We start from the raw sequence: 22715 nt of genomic DNA, 5'->3' as shown, positions 1-22715 counted from the left end.
CTGAGTTTTTCTTCAGGCCTTCTAAAACAGGCGTAATGCTTTGTTACCAGGTGGGAGAGAGAATTTAGAAATGAATTACCCCAGAGGAAAAATGTTATAAAATTTAGCAAATTAGTTCAGTAGTTATACCTACTATGTGCCAGTTACAGCTTCAAGCTGGGAACTTTGCATTAAACAAAACATGTTCTACGTTGCCATGGAACACATGGAGCTTGAGTCAGTCATAAAGGTGACATGCCCACCTTGCTGCCTGTGGCTAAGATTCAGCGCCAACAGCACTCAGACACTTTGGCATCTCTTTCCAGGAGCTGGGTGCACCTGGGTAGTGCCAGAGGGCCACCAGGTACCGGCACTGGTGTTGTATCATGAAGCTATGATGTTCACTCCACCAGAACATAACCAGAATAAGCTATGATGTTTTGGCAAAGCACTTTCACATCATTGAAAATAAAGTTAAAATATTAGCTCAATCTGTAGCTCTGACATCTCATGTTAATCTTCTGAGCCAACAGAAAATATCATGTCCTCAGAAAAAATGCTACAAACCACTATGAGGTTTTTGCCTTTACAAGTGGCAGTTAAAATAGAACTAAAGAAATGTCATAAGAAAATGTCATAATTTATAAAAATGTTCAAATATGGAATAAAAGAAGGCTTTTCTTCGTTCCTAGTAAAAAAAATATATGTGGTGCCTCTAACCCTACTTTTAAGCTGGCTGTCATATGGCAGTGAGACCACATCAGATCCATACCTGTTTCTTGCTTATCTGAGGAATACAGTGGGCCTGGTCAGATCAAGTCACAGGGAATTCTCATGACAGCTAAAGGTCTTTGCTGCATTGTGCTCAATATACTATGATTAAATCAAAAAAGTTCTGAGTCATAACTTCGACTCATGGGATTCTAAGTAAAAAGGTCAGTAACTAAAAAGCATTTTCTATAACTTGCTATGTAAACAAAATCTGGATTAATCCTTCAAGCCAAAGACCAGAAACTGAGATGGAAACATAATATATGAAGAAAAAATTCCCTGGTGGCTACAGCCAAAGCTGATTTTGGGTTAAAATATTAAATCCATTGGGGTCAGAAACTGAGTCCTCATGTATAAGGACTCAGGTATAAGATACAAGAAAAACACTTTTGCCATTCTAAAAGCTCCACCTGTCTATTTTTTATCTCCAACTTGACCCGGGACTTCTCTGAACACCAGTGTTGGAACTGGGAGGCGAAAGGCTGCCCTGAGCAGGTGAGCCAAGTAGCAACATTTATGAGTTGGTGAAATTTACCTGTTTATCCCCATTTTGGACCAGCCATTTGCAAAATTCGTCAATGGTCGTCAGTGTTTCATAATCCTCTGGGCCCAAGGTAGCTTGATATGCAGTGATACTCTTTATAAAATAAATTGCAACCGTAGCTGAAAGAATAGAAGACAATTATTCAAGACAAGCTATTAGCCTTTACAAATGTCTGGCTCAATTAATTACAATTTTCCTCTCATTTATTTAGGTTCTTTCCAATTTTTCACAGTGAACACCTGCACCCATGTTTCCTTTCCAATTTTGTTAGATATTATCAGATTAACCTCCAAATTTCCTATTCTTCTACACTGCCACATCCATGCAGATCTGTCTTTCCAATCTGGCAAATGCTTACATATTTTTGGATTTTTGAAATGCTCACAGAAGAGGGATAAAAAATTTGACTTCTCTGTAGTTTGAAAGATATGGATATAATATATATGATAAAATTTAAGAGGATTAAATACAAAAGCAACTTTATGATTTTGGAAAATTTGACAAGTTGCTAGAAAACCGGCACTTTTGCCACTTTACATTTCTTGGTTTTTGTTAGATAGAAGCATGTTCCCCAAGGGTTACTGGTCACTTGTATTTTTTATACAGTAAGTGCTGTTTTTTTATTTTGCCTACTGTAGATGCATTTAAATTTTAGTTCTTACTGGGACAGTGATCCGTTTTGAGTTCATGATTTTGTAGGATAAGATAATGCTTTTATTTTCGCACATAGCTACCAAATTGTCCCATACCATTTGTTGAAAGACAATCCTTTCCACATTGAATTACTTTTCTCTTTGTCAAAAATTACCATGTTTATATTGTTCTATTTTTTGATTCCCTGCCATGTTCTAATGACTCTAATCTCTGTGCCTTCACCAACAGCAAGCACTCCTGATTATCACTGCTTTATAGTAAGTCTCAAAATCAAGTAGTATGATTACTCCAACTATATTATTTTTCAAAATTGTTTTAGTTATTGTAGTGTCTTTGCTTTTCCATATAAACTTTAGTCTATTTATCTATAGTTACAAAATTTCCTACTGGTATTTAGAAAAATTGTGTTAAATTCATGTGTCTATTGAGAAGAACTAACATTTTCACTAGATTGAATCTTCTAATCCCTAACACATATATGTCTCCATTTATTTAGGTAACCCCTAATTTCTTTGATCAGGAGTTTGTATTTTTCAGCACACAGATCCTGTATCTATTTTGTTAGATGTATACCTTTCTTTCATTGGGAGATGGATAGGTAATGGGGCTATGGCAAATGTATATTAAAACATTTTTCAGGCCCTCCCTGGTGGCGCAGCGGGTTAAAGCACTGCACTAAGAAGCTAAAGCCACTTCCGCATGAGTTCGATTCCCGCATGCCCCGGAAGTGACCACATGGCGGCAGACCTCTCCTGACCCGCCCGCTGCTCCCCTCAGCAGTGTACTTCATTGATCTGCCTGTTCTGCTCCCCACTCTGTTTCTGGTGAAGTCTTTCACCACCCCTGAGTCTCTGGCTTGTACCCCAGTTCTGTATGCACAAATAAATAAATCTTAAAAAAAAAAAAACATTTTTCAGACACACATTGCTAAAATATAGCAATAGACTGGATTCTGTGTGCAAACTTATATTTACTGATCTTGCATTAGTTAAATTCATTCAATAGTCCAGAGAGTTTCCAGATTTTTTGGACTTTTCTATAGACAGGACGTCACCTCTAAACACCAACTGCGTTATTTCTTCTATGCTATATGCCTCTCCCTCGCCTTCCAGTTCTGGGCTCAGAGCAGCAAGAGTGAACATCCTTGTCTTGTTCTTGATCTTAAGAGGAAAACATTCAGTCATTCACCAGTATGTAGGGGTTTTCTACATGTCTTTTATCAGATTGAGGAAGTTCCCCTTCCATCATGAGTGAAAGTTGAATTTTGTCACGTGCTTTTTCTATATCCATTGATAAGATTATGGGAGGTTCCTCTTTGAGATGTTGCAATGGTAGGGCATATTAATTGAAGTTTAAATACTGAATCAGCCTGACAGTCTCAAGGAAAAATCCTCCCCTGAACTTAGTATAATATTGTTTTTATATGTCGTTATATATTTTGTTGAGAACTTTTATTTTGTGTTTTTGCTTTTTTTTTTTTTTGGCGATGCTTTTCTTGGTATCAGAGTAATGCTTCATGAAAGAAATTGTGAAGTATACCTCTTCAATTTTTGGAAAAGACTATATCAGGATGGTGCTATTCTTTCTTTAATGCAAGGTCAAACTGCCCAGTGAGACCATCTGGGGTTGGAGGTTCTTGCTCAGAAAATTAACTATAAATTCTTTCTTTCTTTTTAAAACAACAGCCTATTCAGATTATCTGTTCATCTTGGTTGTTCTTTTACTTTATGATATCTTGTGACAAGTACAGTGTTACGTCGTTTATAGTTAAATCTATCACATTTTTTCTGGCATATCTTAATGCACTCTCAGTGAGTTTCTCTCTTCTCTAATTATTCTAATTATTCATTTTACTATGTTTTAGTCCAGTATTATATTTTCTTCTGATTATTGCATAATTTTGATTTTTAATGTAGAATACATTATCCTATTGAAATTTAAATCAATGATGTGAGTTTAAAATCCAGATTTTTTCTTTTTTTTTTGATGGTGATGCCTTAGATACATTTTATTGATTTTCTTCAGGACAGATCTTTCAAAGTTATAAATTAGTATGCAAGAAAAAAATAAAGTGGCCTTGGAGTCTCCCAAGTCTCACTTAAGACACATTTTAAACACTTATGAGACTACATTTCTGATAACCACAAAGACTAGATCTTTAGTGATGAAAAAATTATATTTAGAATGTGCTAGCTGGCCTCAGTTTAGATGATCCCAATTTTGTTGGCAGCAGCCAAAGCGTCCTAGTCAGGAGTCAAGTGAACACATGTTGTTTTCTGTCCATCAGCTCTGCTCAGGGTGCTGACCTTGGCCGTATCAGTATCACAGAGCTTCTTCACAGCCTGTTTGATGTGAAGCTGGTTGGCCTTGACATTCACAATGAACTTAGTAGGTTGTTGTTTTCTACTATCTTCACAGCTGACTTGGTGGTCTGCAGGTCTTGACGATGGTACAGTTCAGGCTTGTGTCTCCTGAGGGTACTCTTCTGAGGGTAGCTCGGTAGCTTTTGGAGTCACAGTGCCTTGGGTATCCAGAAGGTAGGTGACGTGCTGATCTTTTTCTTGTGGCTGTGGGTGACTGTCAGCACTGCTTTCTTGGTCTTCAGAGCTTTTGCATTGGCTTCAGCTTTGGGAGGGGCAGGGTTTTCTTCATTACCTCTGGGGCCAGCTTCAAGAAAATCCACAAAAGATTATTCCTTTATATTTTATTCAAATAGATTTTACATCATTCTTCCTTTTTGTACATATATGCTTTATCCTCTCAGGCACAAAGACTATTGAAAAAAATAAAACCTCGACTATATAAATGGAGTGTACAAATATCATGACTACACATAATGACATTTTTCAAAGGAATAAGATGATTAACCAGAAAAGCCCAAGCAAATCTTCAGTGAACATTTATGCTAAAGGAAACAATCATTGAGGTATCAAAATAACTTCTGAAAATTTAAAAAAAAATGTTTCTTTCTGTCTCTCTATGATGAGAAAATAAATGGGTGAATTTTATGAGCAGAGACAATCAGCATTTTTTACAGTTCAAATGACATCCTTCATGAATCCCATAATCCTCCTGATAGGCCACTAAATCCATTAGTGTCCATTAATCTGGTCCAGCCAGCTGGGCATGGGACATTGTCCTTCCTCACCAGTTCTTCTGTCTCTCTCCCACTGCTACCTGCTTTCAAAAGAATGGCCTTGCTGAGAAAGCAATACTATTGAAGGATGAATTCATCTTTTGGCCTTCCTCTAGAACCGCCCCCCCACCCCTGTCTCACTTTTGAATACAGATCAAGAAAATTCTAGGTGCCACAAACATTCTCTCTTGTAAGCCAGGGGAAGAGTCAAAGAGGTTGTGAGTGGAGGAGAAAGTGAAGTTTTTCTCTCTCATCACTGGGTTTCCTCATCACCCAACACAACACAGAAAGGTCACATTCAGAGCACTGAGATCTGCACTCTATGCAGGTGAATTTTGCTGAGACTCTAAGATAAACAGAGGAGAGGCTCTAAGGTAAGTAGATGGAGAGGTATGACTACCTAAATTCATGTGAAAATAACTGTGAATGAAAGTGTCCAGACTGATCTTTTCAGCACAGCTATGAGTAGCTAATTATACTTCTATCCATTTTGATTGGCAGGCCATTCGCCATTCCTCTTTCCTCTTGGCAGGGAAACTGTGGTAACTACAAGGACGCCTTTTCTACCTACCCCTGTGTTGGACCTCTCCGGACATGGCATAAGCCTTGGCTAGTAATGCGTTCGCCTCTGCAGTTTGAGGGCTGACTTCACTGAACAAGCACATACAGATAGAGTGGGCCTGGAGGAGAGAAAAATGATGACAAGGTAAGTAACCAACTGACAAATCTGTAGGGTCTCCCTATGGATTTTCTAGTAGCTCTCTTAGAATTGCTAGTTAACTGAAAGCCAATATATACCTAACTAGGGAGTTATAAGTCCTAGCTCTGCTGTTAAGTGTTGAGCAAGTAATTTCACCTTCATATATAGAAAGAATATGTAATTTCCACTGAGTAGGGTTTGGGGGGAATGAAATGAGACGGTGTAGGCAAAACACTGAGCACATTACCCATCACATGGTAAGATCTCAGGGTTAGCTATTACTATTTTTATTAGGTTTCACAGCAAACATAAAATCCTAACTTTAGCTTAACCTCACAGTGGTCAGTATCAAAGGAAGTCTAGTAGAACACACAGCATGGATACTGGAGCCACAATGCCTGGGCCCCCCCCTTCCCCCCAAGTCTGGCTAAGCCACTTATTGTGTCACAGAACCCCTAACTCTAACTTCTTCAAACAGATGACAAAAATAGCAATGTCACAAAACAGTTGCTGAAAAGATTAAGTGAAAACAGTAAATACATGCAAAGTGTTCAGAGTACCAACTGAAATGTTGTAGGCACTAGAGAAGTGTAGATGGTATTATTATTTGTACTGAAATGAAATGGAAGGTTTGGTGTAACACTTTGGAAGGTGTAATACTTTGGAAGGAGCAAGAAGAGAGAAAACCTCTACCCCACACTCATCAGCAGGAAAAGAACCATTTGTGCTTCATGTTTCCTAGGATAAACATTGTGAGGTGTTTCAGGGCGCTCCAGAGATTAGCAGACAGCACTTTGGAGCGAAGACGCATGACTCATGACTCACACTCATGAGCGTGGGCTCTGGAAATCAAATAAAGTAGGAAGTAACAGAGCTTGTTTCCCCGGATGACTGCACAGACTCAGGGCACTGCCTCCCCACCCCCATACCACGCACACACAGAACAGCATTCCACAAATTGTTACTATTACTGGTTGTTGGGAAACACTGTCTTCTGCCTCATCCTGATGTGACTGCTGCCTTAGGAAAATCCTGGCGTTCTCTTAAGTGCTGGGATTCCTGCCTGCAGGGCGGCGTTCCCTAACATTTCTCTATGGGGCAATGCTAGTCACATCGTCTGTAGGTTTTTGGGAGTTGCCCAAAGCCACAAGCTGGGTTCTCAAATGAGATGAGGAAAGGTTCATTTACCTAGCAGTTTCAAGTACTGAATACCTGAAAGTGCTGCTTTCAATATGACAGGCTCAACATTCCCTCCTACGTGTTTCCTTGGTCTTCTCCCCATTTACTTTCAGGTGAAACACCCTTTTGTTAGTTTAACCTGAGACTTGGAGATCATGACCAGTTAGACTAACTTCTAGGACAAGTCACAGCAATACACAAATTCAGGGGTACCTCAGGTTCCCCTAGGCTCACTGGGCTCCCCTTGCCTACCTCTTCCTAGCACTGATAGGGGAGCCTGGAAGAGAAACACTGTCTCAGGTCAGGCCACACAGCAGATACACCTGGTATGTGTTCTCTGGCCCTGTCATTTCAAGTTAAGGGAGGGAGGCCTCCGTGGTGGTGCTTAAGTCTCAGCACTATTAAGCTGTCCATAGCCACTGCAGCATGAGCTTGATCCCCAGCCATGAAGGTGACCCACATGGCGCAGCAGACCTCTCTCTCCTGTCTCACCTGCTGCTCCCCTCAGCAGTGTATTTCAGTCAGTCTATCTGTTCTGTTTCCCACTCTGTCTCTGGTGATTCCTCTCACCCTCCCACACATCTGGCCTATCCCCCAGTTCTTGTATGCATAAATAAACAAATCTTTTAATATATAAATAAATTAAGGGAGGGGTCCTGTGTGGGTCTGGCAGGAAGTTGGGGTTAAAATGGAAATCAGTCCCACTCCTTGTTCTTCTGAGAAGCCCAAGCTTCTCTGGCCTTGCGAACTGGGCCTGGAGCCAAACAGTTGCCCTGCTGGAACCCACCAGATCACCAACCTGCTGCAAGTACTGGATGGCCTGGTCATGGTTCCGCCGCAACTGCTCAATCTGCGCGATTTCCTCGTAGAGACTGACCAGGTCTGAAGTCCTGTTGCCCTTGGCGGCAATAACATTGCCAATTGCCTTTTCAAAATATGCCAGAGCGAGGTTCAACCTGTGGATGGCCAGGGAGGCTCTGCCAGAGAAGGGGCGAAGATGGAACATCAGAGAGAGGCCACTTACTTTGCAGAAATAAAATGCACCAATTCTAAGAATTAAACTGTTTGACCTTCACAGGTCACTCGTTGGAGTAACTCAGTCCAAGCCCAGCCTTGCTATAAACAAACTCCGACAACTTATATTTTACTCACCAGATTCTACTGAGCACCATTCATCAAACTCATTAATATGTCGTGCTGTAGTTTAATTTTATTTTTAAAAAATGGAAATAATGATTTCCAGCAATTCACAAGATGGGATAATTTACCCATAAATGTAAAAATCCATATTTTTAAATCAAAACAAAATTTTATTACTTCTGGCTCCCTCTTTCTTGGTCAAAACAAAAGTTTTGACTTTGTTTTGTTTGACTTCATTTAGTTTATTCCTCCTCAGTTAAAAATGAGTGGGGATAGAGAAGACAATGTAAATATTCCCCCCCAAAAGGGGAGATAAAGAAACTCTGGATCATACAATAAAAGCCTTCAGACACTGAAAGTCATATTTTCTTCTCAGATGAACTAATATAGAGAGACGTTCAAATTAGAAGTTCATAAAACTGCATACATAATATATATATATATATATAAAACTAAAAAGTAGCAGTTATGTTTGGGTGATACAATTGATTTTATTTTTTTTATTTCCTTCTTCATATCTATATTTTCATATATTCCCCTAAAAATGGGAAATTCTACTAATGAGAACAAGGTATTATTTCATTAACGTTTATCTTTCCAGCAAGGTACAATAGAAAGAACATGATTAACTCAGAGCTGGCTGACATAGTTATTAATGGTCAAGCTCCAGGAGTCTACGTTTTCTTCCAATTAAAACAAGGTTAAGAATACCTAAATTACAAGGTGGTTGACAAGATTAGATTACACATTATATGTATAATTGCCCAACATAGCATGGATGCATAATATCATTTCCTCTTCTCCCCTTATCCCCATCTTTGAATTCTCAGGTTGAATTTAGAATGTGTATGCAAATATGTTATATGAGATATTCTGCAATAGTTAAAATTCATTTTGAGCTGCAAATCTTATCCTTCCTCTGGAGATTAGGATTAACAATGAAAAGGGCTCTGACATGTGATCTGACATTCTTCACCCCACAGACTGGATCACTCAGACCACTTGTTCCTTTCACCGTACATAACAAGTACAGAAAGACATCAAGAGCTCGTAGAGTGGTATTTGCCAAGGGGTCTGGCCTGGAAACATCACCCTCTTCTGCCCCCTCAGAATGGGGTAAGGGCTCTACCTGTGTGCTCAGCATCAAACGTATCCCAGTGTCGTGTCTCAATTACAATGCTGGCTCATCTACCCATTAGTGTTGTCACCTGGACTTTCTGTACCTTCATTTTCTTATCTGTAAGATGAAAATACTAAAAATACCTACCTTAGGCTGTGAGTGAAATCAATTCCATAAGTCTTAGGATGTTACACTTAGTAAATAGGCCAACACGTACAACAGTACTTGGACAAAATAGGTACTCAATAAACAGCAGGGTGAATGAATGAGCACTGGAATGTTCTCTAAAAAAAAGCAGGTCTGTTTTTCACCGAAGGCACAACAATCTCAGCCCCTGTCCCCATGACAGTAGTAGACATTCACTAGACTCTAGTTTATGGCTCTGTGGACTTAGCAGTTGATGCAGCTCTGGACAATGGAACATCTTCCTGCCATTTCCATTTAATAGCCACATTCATGGCTGTTTACAGGAGGCGGAGTGACTCACACACTTCGTTACTGACCATCCAGGCACCTGCCCTACTGTGCCAAGTGCTAACGGTTTTAGAAACAAATGGTTTTCATGGATGTGAAGGTATCTGAAAAATCTAGGGAACGATAAACCTTTTATTCATTTTTTTTTTATAATTTTGACGGGCCCTCTCTCATATCTAAATATTCTGATCCTCAGAGGATCCCTAACTCAGCAGCAAAACAGACTTGTTCTGTTGAAGCAAATTTCATGAACTTTGTTTCCATAGGGAACTGACCTGGTCTTAAAAACATGTGCTAGGGGCCTCTGTAAATGGTCTTTGCAGTATTTCTTTCTCATCTTTTAAGATGTCACACTTAATGCCTAAAGTAGGGGGCAGTTCAGGAAAAAAAAAAAAAGGAACATCAAAATAACGTGAGGTGTAGTACATGGAAGCCCTAAGACTGTTTAGATAGGTCACTTAACATGCTCTCTGTTGAGGAAATAAGCACACCAACTGCCTCCCTGGGCGTGGGAGTGAGGACTCAGGGGCACTCACATGAAGCTGAGCTCACAGTGTGTGCATTGGTAAACACAGGGTCTTTTACTATCATTTGCGTTGCTGAGGTATTTTGCTCAGTTCACTTTTCTTCCTTCCTATGGAGCATACAAGGCAAATATGTAATTCCAGGCCCCATAAGAACCTAAGTTTCTCTAAACCCAGATCTTACCTGCCCAAAGCAACAGTTAGGTCCTTCTCTGAGACCTGCAGTCTAGAAACACCTTCCTCAAAGAATTCTTTCAGTTCCTTCATGTTTCTCTCTGCCTTCTGCAGGTTGATATAAGCTTCTTTGCCAGTGAAATAGTCAAGGAAAATGCCAGAAACACAAAGTCCCCAGTTTCCCAGGAATAGCAACTGATAAGTGAACAAAAGGCCCCTTGGGAAAATGGAGCAGTCCTGGAAAACAGGCATTTACTCCATGGCTGATGAGGTCAAGAAGGGAGAATTCTCTAAAAGGGGAACAAGGCTTTGGGTTTCCTGTGGTGGGTCCCCGAAGCCAGGGCTAGGGTGGTAGTGAACATTCAGAGAGTGAGCGGAAACTGTAAATCACATTAGATTTCCTTTAGAGGCATCTACTGCGTGACAAGTTATTCATTTTTCCCAAGTTGGTTCCTATGAATGGTATAAGAGAGGAACTAAGTCTGCTGAAAGGGACTTTTGGGCCATTTAGAAAGTCTAAGCAAAGCAAGTTTTTGGCGAGAGGCAATACCAGGAAAGAAAATCCCCTTAATTCCCAAATAGTCTATTTCCCACATTTTCAATAACCTCTTGTGCTGTGGGTAGAAGGCCACAGATCAGATTTTGCAAGCTGAGCATGAAGACCAAAAAAAAAAAAAAAAAACCATAAAGGGATCAGTAGAAAAGAAAATTCCAGGCCATATGGACTCAAAGAGGGGCCATGATTATCCATGAACATGAAACCCCTCACCAGCACTCAAGGGCACAAGAGGCCAGCAGGATCACATCCTTTCTGAGGAGAGCGTATAACAGCAACCCCCCTCTGGGATGTGCACAACTACTTCTTTTGTCTATTTTGCTTGGCCTTCAGCCTCACGGGCTGTATTCTCAACAGCATTTCAAAACAACAAAAATGATCCAGAGTCCATTAAATCAGAGGATTTTGGCTGCATATTGGATCACCTGGGGGATTTTTAAAAATCTCAGTGAACAGATGCACCCCAGACCTACTAAATCAGCTTTTCTGGGGTACAAGCTAAAAGGCAATAATTCTTAAAGGTCCCTAAGGGGGAGATAATTTGTAGTTTAGCTTGACAGTGCTTCCAATTAGCAGCCCTTTCTCCCAATTCCCACACCACCTCCCACCACCATCACCAATTAACTGATTGGTTTGAGCGCTCAGTGAAGAGTGAGACTAGACTCAGAAAAGTTTCAGCTGGTCAGAGACGGTCTCCAGCTTCAGTAAGGCCCTTCCCATGGCTCAGCTTAGAGCTTACGGGAACAGGCAAAAGAGCATAAAGAGCAATTGCTTTGTATGGTCATACCATGCTTGGGGAAGGGCTGGGGGCCAGCATCAGAGCAGACCAGGCCTCGGCCCCATGTCCCACCTTCCCGTGTGAGATGAGCCATCTGGGGAGTCTGGCCCACACCCCACTGCCACAGCCGGCTGGGAAGGGAAGGATATCGGTTCTGCAGGAGGCAGGCCACCCCCAGAGTATAGTAGAGCATGACCAGAGCTTCCAGGATCTCCTTTTTCTCCTTGTCTGAGGTGGTGTTTCCCTTCCAGGTCAGCAACGTGGGCTTCGCCGACTCGGCATGTTTCATGGCCTGAGATGGGAGGCCTGGGGAAAATTGAGGATGGGTGGCAAGAAGAAAAACATCAAGAAAGCAGGGTGAGTCAAAGACATTTCAAGAAGTGGGAGGAGGTGGGCAGTGTGGTGGACATCTATGGTCTGTAATCTTCGTTGCCCAAACTGGCTGTACATCACAACTCTCTAGAATGCTGGTAATGAGGATAGATCCTTGGAGCTCACCCCAGACCTCCTGAGTTGGAATAGCTAGAGAAAGTGAGTCCAGGATTCTTATTTTAAGTTAATTCCACCAGAACTTCTTACATCGCCTTTCAGGGCCATAGCACCAGTTGTGGCCCTCGACTGGAAACCAGTGATGGAGGCAGGAGCAGGATCTGAGGATCCCATGCCCAGCTCTGCCACTAACGCTACGTGACCTTTGCAACCACAAGACTTCTCCATCCTGTAATGACAATTGCAGAACCTGCTGCTTGCCAACACATGGAGAGAGTCCAAGAATAAACTAGGTTATGCCACAGAGGGGTAGGCTTTGAGTTTTCTGGAAAATGCATTCTATAAATACAAGGACTAACGAATACAATTACTTCCATCTGTTTTTTAATTTTTTTCCCAAGATGGAGCTGGTAATTCTAATTGGTCACACGCACAGAGAATTAAATTTCTAAACACGATGAGGCTCCTTACTAAGAGGACAAAGGGGAGGCCAAAGCCAGCCTGCTTCCTTGTTTGCTGTTGTCGCTGGACACGCACTTGTGCTGTTCCCTGAACACTCAGCACACACAACTCTTCCTCATCTTGCAGCCTCACGCGTGCCTCGTGCTGCTGGATGGGGAAGGGGCGTCCCTGGGGGAATGGCAGCAGAGAGCACATTATTCTGGAGCCTGCCATGGCTGGTGCTCACTTTCAGTGCCTCTCTCTGCAGCACCAGGGACTGGTAAACACCATCACCCCGCCACACAGCCCACTGTGCCCCAAATTCCACCTCATACCCTCACCCACTCCCTTTGGGTCCAGAGCTGACTTCAAAGGATGGGCACAGTTCCGGGCAACTGGGAGGATCTGAAAGACCCCGACTTTAATGCCTGCAGCCCTCATATGTTCCAGATGAGCAGGACATCCTGAAAGAGTTGCAACATAAAGAGAACAAAGCTCCCCTGGGAGAGCCCTAGAAGGACCCAGAAACCAAGAGGTTTTTGGAGGACATTCAGAGATGCCTGGTCAACACAGTTCTCAACTGAAGAGAAAACTGTACTCTGTGCTGAAAGATGGTTGTGTCTGAAGTTACAACAGTGGTGCTCAAGTTGCACTTTTTATCACAAGCATCCAGTGAAGTGGCAGGTTCTCAGCTCTGTTTCCAGAAGCTATGGGTCACAGGTTCTGAGGTGAGACCCAAGGAGTCACCCTTGCAACAGCCACCCTTGGCTACACGGACGCAGGTCCCTGAGGACTGGGTAAAAGGAAGAAGGTCACATGTCGATTACAAGAGTAATAACTAAGTCTGACTGACAGGAAGGATGAGGAGGAATTTCTGCTTGGTGTGAAGTCTGCAGCCCTAGAGACAGAGAGAAAGTGTGTGTTTGCTTGTGTGTGCATGTGTTACGTGTGTGTGCTTGTGTGTATGCATGTGCGTCAAGTGGGGTGCGTATGACCCCTAAGTATGCAAGATGCTGTATGGTGTGGGTATAAGGGTTCAGACGTTCTTCCTCTTTTTTTTTTATGTTTTGCTTTTACTCTCTACATATCACATATATTGTAATACCATTCTACATAATTTATAATAAATACACATATATGAAGGGTGGTTACTCAATTTTTTTATAGTGCTAAGGGAACTAATTCTCAAATATTTGGAAATCACAATTCTGGACAAATGTTTCCCAACCTTTTCAATTAAGAATCAGTTCTTTTTGTTTAAAAAACCCTCTCACTTAGGATATTTTAATATCATTTCCTGTGTGAGATAATTCATGATGACAGATAGTACTGGGAATCAATAGCTGTGACAGCTGAAAATAAGTTGATTTTAATTATAAGAACACCTTTTTTTTAAAAAGTAGCCTTGCATTGCATGCACATATTTGCAGAAAACTTACTTTGCGCATCGATGAAAGGTGCTCAGTTTGCTGATCTCTTTCCCTAACGCCAAGCCCAGGCTCCTTGCCTCCAGTGTCTCTGCTCCAAGACCAAGTCAGCTTCCTTTACTTGCCCTCCAGCCTTAGAAGTCTCCCTTCTCTCTGCTCGATGAGGGCAGAAACACCTGCTTCCACAACCTGAGACTCAGATAGTATCAAGAAATACTGATGAACAGGAAAAGGGGCCCTGAGATTGTCCACCAAACACAGATTATTTAGTCTGAGAGGAGATTCCATCCTGGCGTCTGTCCCTCTCAGGTGACAGAGATGCCACGAGAACTACACAGCGTTCCAAGACTGCTGTTGTCACCTGCGATGATCATGAAGAGTTAGGAAGTTGGCGATGAAGAAAACAGGATCTAGAGCCAGTTTGCCCAGGTAGAGATCCAGACCCAGCCACCGCCTAGTACCCATGTGGCCTTGAAAAATTACTTCTCCTCTGTGCCACAGTTCATTCACCTGTAAAACGGTAATGCAAACACCTTCCACCTCGCAGGGTTGCTGCAAGGACTAATTTAATTAATTCATTAAAAGGACTAAGTAGTACCTAGAAGAATAAAACAAATCTGAATAAATATTAGTCATTATTATTACCAAGTCCATTCCTCTTACTGAATTACTATGTGTCCTTACTTTGGCTATTTTTCACCAAGCTTATAGAATCTCCTGCAGGTCTCTCCATACCAGTTTTGGTTTTTGTTAACCAACCAGATAAGAGAGCAGGGTTCGGGACACAGCCTTCTTTTTTGTGTATTTTGCAACACTTATGGATAGCTGGAAAGTTCCCAGTAGCAACAGGCTGACTAATGTATTGCTTCATTAATAATAAGCAAAACACCGGAAAACTGCTTGTCCGTGTTACGTATTCCCTTCCTCAACGCCCTGCAAGTGGCCACTGGCAACAAGCATCAAGCTGTTCACTGCCTGCCCTCTTCCCAGCTGCTGGGGCACCGGCTCTCCAGGACACTCCCAGGTCCGCCGGCAGTGGCGTGCCCATGTTCCTTACCCTGCCAGTGGCTCCTGTGCTCCACGTGACAAAGGCCTCGTGTTCGAATCTCAGGTCCCCAACTCCTGGAACCCACTCTATCCATAGCTCCACTTTCAAACTGTCCTCACTGCCTAAAATCTTGGACCTCTCCTCTTATGCAATCATTTTCACTGTACTTTTCTGCCTTTTTAGTTCCATCCTCCATCGCCTCATTGCTGTGTATGAAACAGAGCATCTAGCCTACCAGCGCTGTTCCTTTCCCTCCTTCCAGGGGCTGGCTCCTACCCTTCCCGTTCCCCCCCCCCCATTCAACAAAAACCATCCTGCAGCCCCTCAAGGCCTCTTATTCAGTAACTCCAGCCTGGGATAGCATCGGACACCCAAGCTTCCACTCCCAGGCCCTCGCCACCTGGGCTCTCCACTACAAACCATTTCCGACTGATTCCTTGCTAACCCTTTACCAGGCCTTTTGCTCCCTTCCACTCATATATCTGTTCTCCAAGGGGCTGTCTTTCTGTGTCTTTCTTCTCTCTGCCCTTCTCAGGTGTTTTACCACTCCTATACCTTCCACTTTAGCCTCTGTGCTTAGAATTTCCCACTTCCCATCCCTAGGTACAGTCTCAAGTATTCCTTCCTCTCAAGTTCTGGTCCCAAATTTCCAGCACCTACTAACAATGCAAGAGTGGCTTTCTCTGCTGCCATCAAAGCAATATGCACGGCTCACCCTAGCGGCACCGGGGGTTAAAGTGCAGCACTATTAATTTATCCTCAGCCACTGCAGCACAAGTTCGATTCTCAGCCCAGGAGCTGACCCACATGGAGCAGCAGACCTCTCCTGCCTCACCTGCTGCTCCCCTCAGCAGTGTACTTCGTCAATCTGCCTGTTCTGCTCACCACTCTGTCTCTGGTAAATCCTCTGACCCTGCACCTCTGGCCTGTAACCCCAGTTCTTGTATGCATAAATAAATAAATCTTTAAAACAAACAAAAGTAGTCAATATACAAACCTGGACCCACCCAGGCCACTTCCTTTCCCAAACCAGTTATTTTCCAAAAAGGCAACTTCGGGAGCTTGAAACTTCATGGTCATTTTTAGGTTTCACTTTTCCTCACCCTAAATCAAACTTCATGGCTTGACATGTCTTCCTTCACAGTCTCTTCCCTTTAATGTTTTCAATAGGTAATACATGTCTACATCTTAAAGGTCAAAAACATACAAGAAGGTAAAGGTTCAGAGGTCTCACTTGCCACCTGTTTCCTTCACTGTCACTTCTCTGGGCCACTGTCTTGGTTCCTGCCCTGTGCCCCTTTCCAAGTGTTGGTGGAAGTACAAGCACATGGGGCCCTCCCTGTGGTGCAATGGGTTACGACACAGCACTGCAAGCTGGCTGCAGCCGCTTCAGTGCGAGTTCCATCCCCCATCCTGGAGGTGACCCACATGGCACAGCAGACCTCTCCTGCCTCACCCACTGCTCCCCTCAGCAGTGTACTTCGTTGATCTGCCTGTTCTGCTCCCCACTCTGTCTCTGGTGAAGCCTCTCACCGCCCCTGCACCTCTGGGCTGTACTCCATGTATGCATAAATAAATAAATCTTAAAAAAAAAATGTACAAGCACATGTTCTTGTTTTCGCATCCCCTCTTCCTCACACACAAAGAGGCACATCGTAAACACCATGTGTTCTCTTTTACCTGAAGGATACCTGGCTGCGCTCCCCTCGTGCTGTTTCCTCGTCTCTTCCGAGGCTGCAGAGATGCTGTGGCATGTATGAACATGCTTGTATAAGCAGGCTCAGTTACCTCGACTTTTTCACTCCATAAACAATTCTGCAGAGACTAATCTTAGCCATATGTTATTTTATTTATAAGTGAGTCTTTAGTAAAGCATCCCAGAAGCAGGAATTCTGGTTTAAAAGATAAATGGATCTGTCCTTCACGGCCTCTTAAATCCTCAGCTTCTCACTCATTGCCTGTGTCATGAGCCTAGTTTTACACTTAGTTGACTGAAATAGCTTTCCATTCTGTTATCATTGCTAGATTAACCTTTCCAAAAGCACACTCTGATTTATTCATGCTCCTATTGGAATATCTCCAGTAGTCTTACTTGCCTACAAATAAATCACAATTCCTTAGCCTGGATTTCATACCCACCTTGGTCTGCCCAATGTACCTTCTTTCCTACCAGTCCTAACTTAAATTTGACAGGGCTGCTTACTGTTTTCTAAACACAGGTCACCCTTCCATGTGTTTGCCCATGACTTTTTCTGTCATCAGAATTATCCACTGGGGCTTACTTGGTGGCACAAGTGATTTAGTCTCAGGACTATGAAGCTAACAGTGGCACAAGTGATTTAGTCTCAGGACTATGAAGCTATCAGCAGCCACTGCAGCATGAGTTCGATCCCTGGCCAAGGAGCCTACCCACATGGTACAGCAGCCCTCTCCTGTCTCACCTGCTGTTTCCTTCAGCAGCGCAGTTTAGTAGATGCACCTGTTCTGCTCCCCCCCTTCTCTCTCTGTCATAAATCCTCTCACCCTCTCCCCACCTCTTACCTGTACCCTAGTGCTTATATGCATAAATAGAACCAAATCTTTAAAAAAAAAAATTACCCACCCTTCCTTCTGCCTTCCAGACCCTACGCATTTGTGGAGGGCTTTCTTGAAGGGCAGCTCTTCCTGAATCTATCACTCATCACCCGCAGCCAAAAATGATTTCCTCCAAATTTCCCCATACCCTTTATTTAAAGCAAATGCACTCCCAATGGCACCTTCCATTGTGGTAACGTCTGATGCCCATACGTGGCTCACCTCCTACACGAGGTCGTGGATTCTCTGAAGGAAAGACTTAGCCTCTGTCCCTACAGAGCGCTGGCTGCAGCATTTCCCACATGAAAGTCCCTCAGTGTATACTCACTGGAAGAATTCTCCTTGAGGGAAATCAGCGCTTTGGCATGACCTGCACCCACAATGTTGGAAAAGACTCATGGAGGAGTAAGGGAAGCAGGTATGACGACTACAAAACACGCACATGTGCAGCGAGGTGAGAGTACCACCCCAACACACACACACACACACATCCTGCCTGCACAGAAAGGACGCTGACTCAGCAGTGCTGTCTTAAAGCAGCTACAGGATTAACGACAACAAAACCAAGTAGAAGTCACAAGCACTTCATCCCTTTTGAAGGTTTGTCATTTTCAAAGCCCTTGTTGTTTTATTCCATAGCTCACAGGCTTAAAAAAAAAAAAAGTGAAAATGAAAATGAAGACAGCAGGTACAATGGGCTAGTCCCAAGGAAAGGTCAAGTTCACAATTTATTCTGGAAAGACTTAAGGCTTGGCTTCGAGGATACGCAGCTACACCATAGGGATTCTTTGTCTAACCAGGAAGCTGTTTTGCTCATTTAGGGAAAAACAAGGCAATAAGATCTTTCTCTGAAGGATTACCTCTCTCCCCCCATAATCTATTGCCATAAATGTGGTTCTCTGGGTTCTCCCTGGCGACACAACAGGTTAAAGCACCACATTATGAAGCTCTCCAAAGCCACTGCAGCACGAGTTTGACCCCCAGCCAGGGAGGTGACCCACATGGTGCAGCAGATCTCTCCTGACACGCCCCCCCCCGCTGCTCCCCTCAGCAGTGTACTTCGTCGATCTGCCTGTTCTGCTCCCCACTCTGTCTCTGTTGAATCCTCTCACCCACCATACCTTTGGCCTGTACCCCACTTCTTTAAGCATAAATAATCTTTTTTTTTAAAATGTGGTTCTCCACTTACACACACAAAGAGCTATGGGGAGGATGGTGTTCTCCAGATCTATTGCAGTATGACCCGTTGGTCTCTCTTCACTCAGCTTTCCCAACTGAATTGCCTTGTTCCATCCTCCAGACTTTGTTTTTCTCTCTATTAGGGTGTCTACTGGCACCCATCATGCTCCCAGAGAACAGGGGCCACTAGTTTCATTTCTGTACCCTCAGTGCCTGGCACAGAGTCACCAGGTTTATCACACCAGGAGCTCTGTAAATGTCGTAGTCACAAGTCACTAAATTTGGCTCTTAGCATGAAGTCACCTGAGTGAAACAGATTCCAAGCAAGGGCCAACCTAGCTCTGACCTAGCTCTGCTAAGGGAAGGCTTCCACTGAGAACCTGACACAGAAGGGTTCCACTGACGCCTTTCTGGTGTCCCTTAAATCTCACATATAATTGGCTCTGAAATAAGTGAGGACACCCTCTGTCCTTAGCCACATCAGTCTTCTCTCAGGACACAACAGATAAGTTCTTGAGGTCTGAAAGGGGCTCAATGGGCCCTCACCAGGACTCAGAGCATCCCTGTCCCTAATGTCAACCATTCGTAGTCTCAAAACATCAATAGCAATGAATCTATAGTCACATTAAAATCCTGAGCTCAAAGGGGACCAAGGCACCCCAGGGAGAAACAAAAATCCTGAGGTTCATAATTGGAAAGTGAATCCACTTTTAAATTTTTTCAAAAGATTTGGTTTCTGCTGTCTAAGCTCATTGTGGCCCAGGTATATCGGTTCCCTTCTGTAGTCGTTAAATCTCTGAAGCCCTTAAAGCACTTAACTTGCACAGTAAGTTTGGCCCCATGTCAGTATCCAAGGGGTGCTTGAAACAAGCAGTAGGCCAGTGGCTCAGTTCTATCAGGCAGTGAGATTTGTCATCCCAAATGTACACTGGAGACAGTGTGAGGTCAGAGACCTACTGCCTGCCCACAGGGAGGCCCTAATTCAGGGAGAGAGTCATTTAAATAGAGCAGATATGAGTGCAGTGCCATGAGCCCCAAATTAGGAGTGTATGTGGATGGCAGAAGCCTGGAATTGGGATGCCCCTGGTTCTAAAAATGTGCTCTTGTATCTCAGTCAGCAAATATTTATTGAACCTATTGGAAATTTCCTTATGGACCTAGCACTTTGTTCTACTGTTAGTGGGTTCTTAGCTTGTTCTGTGCCAAGGTCATTTCTCTAGGCTGAGGGCTCTCTCTTTTTCTTGGTCTTCCAGGAACTTAAGTTCTGTCTTTGGAATTCAAGGCCTATCACTACAGCTTCCCCCTCAATGCTGAGTACATATGCCTGCCTGTGCTTCTCCTATTAACCTGATTCCAGGTCTTTTGCCCACAGTGGCTCAGAATCGTCATCCTAAAGTACAAATGATAACAGTATTCCTCTCCAAGGATATTATAAGGACTAAATGAGACTAACTTGGCACATGCTAAATACTCAATAAGTTACCTATCATCACCATCATCATCATTATCTTTACATCCCAGATCCCTGTCACACTATCTGTCTCCTCTGGATGAGGTATGAGTGGGGTACAGAACGGGGCCCCCTCGAATGATCCTTACACCCGCCATGGTTGTGTAGCATTCATGGGCTAGCCCACCAGGCCCAGGCAGGGAAAGCCAGTACCTCTCAGTGTCAGGTAGCCATACGCCAGGTTGGCCACAGCCTGCGCACATTTCCAGTGTTCTTCCCCAAAAATAATCCGAGAAAGGATGACACAGCGAATCAGCTCCTTGTTTGCTTGGACATTCTGCAAAGAGCAAATAAATCGTTATGCTCTTTGGAAAGCAGGGGAAACCCCAGCCCATGCGCTTCCACGCAGCATCCAGGGCTGCATCTACCTGTCACCTGTCTTCCTTCCCTTCCTTTCCCCATCCTGTGCCCAACCCATTAAGTTCTGTTGGCTGCATCTACTCCTAAATCCAAAAACTAAGTGCTTCTCATTTTTGCCATTGAAGTCCAAGTCACTGGCCTCTTTCACATGGCTGACCACGTCCACCCCTTCCAACTACTTCTGCCCTGCATCAGAGCCAGAGTGACTTCTCTTACTGTGAAAAACTTAAATACAAAAAAGCCAAATATCGCATGGAGAATGGCTCCTGTAGCTTCATCAGCTACCTACTTGGTCTTATTTCATAGCGATGCTTGTCATTCACCCATCCTTTCCCACTATTATGTTAAAGCAAGATGTTAAATCATTTCCTATTTCATGATTATCTCATGAATACCCAAAAGACAGTATTAAAAACGTAACCATGCCACAAACCACAGTTTCTGAGAGGAAAATCCTGAATAAGAAAAGAGAAAGGGGTAGGTGGTCATGGTGTGGGGAACAGGGGTGGGGTGAGTAGGCTCTTCAAATACACTGAATGGTAGTCTCTATTTTGACCCTCTGGTGGTGGATTCAGCTGCGGGGTATATTTTGACCACAGGATGGCCCAACCCCCAGCTTGTGATTCCTGCCAACATGTGCTTTAGATTCATTCTCCTGGCAACCCTGATATTGGGCCTTGTCTGCTCAACTCTGGGCCCTGGCTGTTTGGCTGGGCAATTGCCCATGAGGGTTCATTTAATATTTGTTGAGCAAATCACCTACCTACTAACGAGGACAAAGATGGGGTAGGGAAAAGATCCTCCTACCCCTATAGAACTGAAAGGCAGGGAGCAACGGGTTAGGACACAGCACTGCAAGCTAGCTGCAGCCATTTCAGTGTGATCCCCAGTCCCGGAGGTGATCCACATGGCGCGGCAGACCTCTCCTGACCTGCCCACTGCTCCCCTCAGCAGTGTACTTCATTGATCTGCCTGTTCTCTGTTCTGTTCTCTACTATCTCTGGAGAAGCCTCTCACTACCCTTGCACCTTTGGGCAGTACCCCAGTTCTGTATGAATAAATAAATAAATGTTTAAGAAAGAACTTACAGGCAGAACTGTCTGAAATCACAGAATTGTATTTTAAATCACAGACTTCAGTGACTTTATACAATCATCACTTGGCTGCACTAATAGACAGTCAGGTCTTTATTTCCTGGCGAAGTGAAAAGAGCACTTCAAGGAATCAAGAGAAGAGTTTCAACCCTGGTTCTGATGTTTCCTGGATGCGGTGCTTTGGGTTGGAGCACTCTGAGTCCCAGCTTCCTTTTCTATTTGGAAATCTGCCCTCTCAGAATTATTACAAGGAAAAGGAGTCCGTATCAAAGGAATCAACATTTATTAAGCACTTCCTAAATGTAACCCAGTGAAAGATTAGTTCTCAGGTACAATACCCAAGAACTGCCTCCTCCTGATTCTTGTCTCCTCCTCAACCTCAGGTTTCATCAGCTCCCGGTTCAAATATTCAGATGCAAATGTTGTTAGAGGGACATTCCCCTCAGGCTTTAAAAATGTCTATTCAGTCAGAATGTTTGAGAGCTCTCCATGGGCCAACCAGTAAGTTCTAATTTTTATTTTGAGAGACATAAGGAAAGGTACTGGAATTGGAGTCCAAAGTGTTGAGTTCAGTCCTGGTTCTGGCCATTCTGTTTTCATGCACCCCCAACCTTCATGGAAAAGCTGAGACAACCAGTATGAGCAGCTAGCCTGTTGCTGCCAACAAGCCTCCTGAATGCCAACCCTGGCTGGGGCTAAATTTAACTCGGAAATCTACATCTTTTTCATTATCCAAACTGGCCAAGGAGTTGTCAAGCCTTAAAAGTCCACACTTGGGTCCTCCCTGGTGGCGCAGCGGGTTAAAGCACTGCACTAAGAAGCTAAAGCCACTTCCGCATGAGTTCAATTCCCGCCTGCCCTCGA

General features: G+C 43.4%; 1 protein-coding gene across 1 annotated transcript in view; it reads right to left on the bottom strand.

The window, feature by feature from the left end:
- Window positions 1-4152: 4152 nt before the first annotated feature.
- The window catches only part of TTC23L (tetratricopeptide repeat domain 23-like), a 23743-nt gene continuing 5180 nt past the window's right edge, over window positions 4153-22715 (bottom strand). Inside the window, 7 exon segments of the mRNA XM_012721751.1 lie at window positions 4153-4334; window positions 4337-4615; window positions 5656-5764; window positions 7763-7940; window positions 10406-10531; window positions 11879-12035; window positions 20551-20674. Of these exon segments, the coding sequence (XP_012577205.1) occupies window positions 4153-4334; window positions 4337-4615; window positions 5656-5764; window positions 7763-7940; window positions 10406-10531; window positions 11879-12035; window positions 20551-20674 (1155 nt within the window).

The sequence above is a fragment of the Condylura cristata genome, unplaced genomic scaffold (genome assembly GCF_000260355.1).
Source record: "Condylura cristata isolate star-nosed mole 26May11 unplaced genomic scaffold, ConCri1.0 scaffold00007, whole genome shotgun sequence".
NCBI lineage: Eukaryota > Metazoa > Chordata > Mammalia > Eulipotyphla > Talpidae > Condylura > Condylura cristata.
This window is presented reverse-complemented; position numbering and strand designations above follow the sequence as displayed.